Source organism: Atta colombica, unplaced genomic scaffold, assembly GCF_001594045.1.
Source record: "Atta colombica isolate Treedump-2 unplaced genomic scaffold, Acol1.0 scaffold92, whole genome shotgun sequence".
Taxonomy (NCBI): Eukaryota; Metazoa; Arthropoda; class Insecta; order Hymenoptera; family Formicidae; genus Atta; species Atta colombica.
The window spans coordinates 291,065-294,758 of NW_017259586.1; the positions used below are offsets into that span (position 1 = coordinate 291,065).

Sequence of the window (3,694 nt, forward strand, 5' to 3'; positions counted from 1 at the left end):
AATTGACTAGCAATTTAACAATTTGATGCTTTTTCGCATTTTAGAGCGATCTTAATAATGCTAAATGACATTTTAAAATCTATAAACAATTACTTCTTATTGTAAAAAATATTACCTCGGAGCTGGGAATCGAATTCGGATCTCTTATATTCCGTGCGAGCATCCTAAACTTTTAGACTATTAAGCGTAATAATATTCTTCGCAATAATTGGCATATGAGTAATTGGCATATTTTTTACACAAACATCGTAAAAATGAGAAATGACGATCGAAGAACGCCATGGTTACTTTCTTACTAACAAAAGCTTCTTCAGCTTTGCCTCCTTGTTGTACGTAACATTTGCTAACAGTTTTAAGTTAAAACTCATCGAGTGTATATAAATTAAAAAATCCACATTGTAGTTAATACAAGCATTGCAGAGAGTGAAAGACCTACAGGTAGATAGATAGATAGATAGATAGAAAGAGAGAGAGAGAGAGAGAGAGAGAGAGAGAGAGAGAGAGAGAGACGAACATAAATATACTTAGCCAATAAGCTATTATATTCGTGTTAATTCTAATAATTCAGTGTATTAACTCAATGAATTGACTAATATTTAAAATATAGATTGTGATACAGACTGTTATTCTCCTAAAAATTTTTACTAATTATGTTCAGTACGAAAATTCAAGAAAAAATGAAAAAAAAGTGGAAGTTGTTGCACGCTACGGATTTTAAATCCTTAATGTATCCTTGCTTTTTTAATTGTGGCATTCTTGGAATATTTCCATACAAGATCAATGCTTCGAATTTCGAGATTTCAAAACCACGTTATATCCTGTCGATCGTGATTATTTGCGTTTCCTTCGTTTCATGTCTGCTGATCAATCACGGTTTTATTATTTCGAAAATAATTACCCTTGGAAGCATAGTTAGAAACTTTGAGGCTGTTTGTTTCTTTACGTTTAATGGTTTGATAATGATACTCACGCACATCTTAAGTAATCCACGAATGCGCTTACTACAAAAAATTTGGGAAATCTCTTCAAAACTTTTACCATCAAAAACCTATCAGAAGTTATCCAGATTGATCCATACCAAGGACGTCTTGAGTGTCATCTTGTTAGCCGTGCAAGAATATGTGTATTTCTCTAAAATGCGATTATTTGAAACAAATCATTGGATTGTTAGATGCTTCATCACAGTATTTTTAGTATATTTGCTTCAGCTGGAGTTTCATATGAATATGCTGTATGTAAATTGTGTTTGTGTATTAAAAGCCTGTTTCAAAAAAATCGACGACGATCTGAATTACATACAAAGACTCATGACGAACGATATGAAATCATCTGTTCCTAGTTTAATTTGCTCAACGCAGAGAAATCAAATTTTTTTAATAGAACTCAAAACTTTGATGAGACAGCATCTAATGATTAATGAAACTGTGCAACTGTTAAACATAATCTTCAGTTTGCAACTTCTTGCAACTGTAACCGTGACCTTTGCTCAAATTACTGCTGGACTATATGATTACATAGTTCACTGGCAAGGTGAGGTAATTATTACATTTGATCGGCATCTTCTTGATGCGATTTTGACAACTATGGTACAATATGTTATGAAAGTAATGCTAATTGTATGGGCCTGCGAGACCGGCAAGAATCAAGCTCGAGAGATCGGCACTACTATTTACGATGTACTTAATAATGCAAGAGATAAACAAATCAAAGCCGAGGTAATTTTTTTGAGCATTTATTGTTTATTGAAACAATTTTTTAACTATTAAATCTATTATAATATAAATTTATTATAATATAAAATTATGTTTTCTTAATACCATCTTTTTCGTTTACTAATACCTATCTTTTTCGTTCTTTTATTTAATTTTGCGATTTGATGTTGTAGTTGCAACTATTTTCTTTGCAAATATTGCATTGCAAAAATACATTTTTGACAAAAGGTCTCACTATGGATGCGACACTTCTCGCAACAGTAAGTAATGAATTTGTTGCTTTAATTAATAAAAGATATATTATTTATATTTTAAATTGTTTTTAGATGGTGGGTGGCATCACGACATATATGTTAATTTTGATACAATTTTTAATCGCAGGACATTCTTGTGATGAAAGATCTGGAATTAATATTACAAATAATTCAGTTATATAAAATGAGACACATAATAAGAAAGAGACCTTTTTACAGAGAATCGTATATACATATATGCATACATATATTTAAATAAATTTCTACTATATCTGTATTAATCCTAACGATAAGTAAATATAAATCGATATGTAGTATATGCTGAAATATAAAGAATAATTACTTGCAGTAACATGTAGTTTATGGATTACATCAAACATGTAAAATCAAAAATTCAGCACCACTATTCACGATGTATTTAATAGCATCACTAATGACTAAATCAAAAATGAGATAATAAAAATACAATTTTATTTAAATTTTTCTTGAAATGTTAACATAATTTTTTAAATATTAAATCTACTTAATTAAAATTATACTTTTCAATTTTGTTGCAATTGTTTGGTGCAATTGTTTTCTATAAAAATGCTGCATTGCAAAAATATATTTTCGCGTGGAAAGTTGTGTGATATATTGAAAATAATAAAATTCTGAAAATGAGTTTTATGTAAATATATCTCGAAAATCATATGAGACCGCCAACTAATTTTTAAGGAAAGATTGATTAATACTCTCATACTCTGTATAACATATATCAATATCAAGGTCATCGAAAAGTTGTTCTTTAATGAAAAGAAATATTTTAGGTATACAATTTTTGATTACGTCACATTCCTGTGATGAAAAACTTCTGTGATAAAGTCTAACCTAGACTACGTGAATAATTCAGATTTAAAAAAAAATACAAAAATACAAAATAAAACCTTTTTTACTTATATAAAGATGATTTTATGATATTTATACAGAATATGATATTTATACGTTCATATATATGTATCTACATCTATTCAATAAGAGCGTGACAGACATAACTTTTGACATATGTACATTTTTTGATATACGTATGCTCCATAACCCAAGATCAATAATATAAATTTATATATATCGCTTTTTGGACCTGTTAATGAACATCTTTTTTCCAGCCTTTCTCGAAATTTTTTAACAGTTCGGATATAGAAAAACAACTTCTAATCTTTTAGCGTACGCGGAAGTTATTATTAAAAATATATCGTTTTTTAGAAAAAACTAAATACTAACTAAAAAGATTCTCTGCATAATGTCATAAATAAAGATCCCTTTTATTTACGTGTTTAAAAATTGATTTTGACGTAATGACTTCTAAATAAAAGTTTACCTGATTTACGCTCTTATAATTAAATCAATGTGTCGTTTTGATAGAAAATATATTGATAGAAAAAAAAATTGATAGAAAATATATTTCGAAGAAATTAATAATATTTGATACAGAAGTACTGTAGTATCAATTTAATTTATAGAGTACAGATATAATTTTTTAATATTTTATAATAAATGTCATTCGATAAATGTCATTCGATAAATGTCATTCTACATAATATGTAATTCATAAAATATGACACATCTGTAAAAAATTCCATTATGAAAAATATTTTTTTAGATATATAATAAGATAATTCTAATCATTATAATAGCATTGTTACTGCATTCTCCTCAATATATTAACAATTACTTTATTTACCTTATACTTTC

The 3,694-nt window shown here is 27.7% G+C and overlaps 1 protein-coding gene across 1 annotated transcript; it reads left to right on the forward strand.

The window, feature by feature from the left end:
* Positions 1–959: 959 nt before the first annotated feature.
* LOC108693535 (putative gustatory receptor 23a) lies at positions 960–2,149 on the forward strand. The gene is made up of 3 exons (XM_018202538.1): positions 960–1,715; positions 1,886–1,972; positions 2,039–2,149. Exons 1-3 carry the CDS (start codon positions 960–962, stop codon positions 2,147–2,149), a joined length of 954 nt encoding a protein of 317 aa, XP_018058027.1.
* The last annotated feature ends 1,545 nt before the right edge of the window (positions 2,150–3,694 follow it).

Bases quoted from the DNA above. Each gene is read 5' to 3' on its own strand.
- LOC108693535 (XM_018202538.1), top strand. From the start codon at position 960: ATGATACTCACGCACATCTTAAGTAATCCACGAATGCGCTTACTACAA. The intron at 1,716-1,885 runs GTAATTTTTTTG...TTGATGTTGTAG, and splicing joins ATAAACAAATCAAAGCCGAG to TTGCAACTATTTTCTTTGCA. The intron at 1,973-2,038 runs GTAAGTAATGAA...AATTGTTTTTAG, and splicing joins ATGCGACACTTCTCGCAACA to ATGGTGGGTGGCATCACGAC.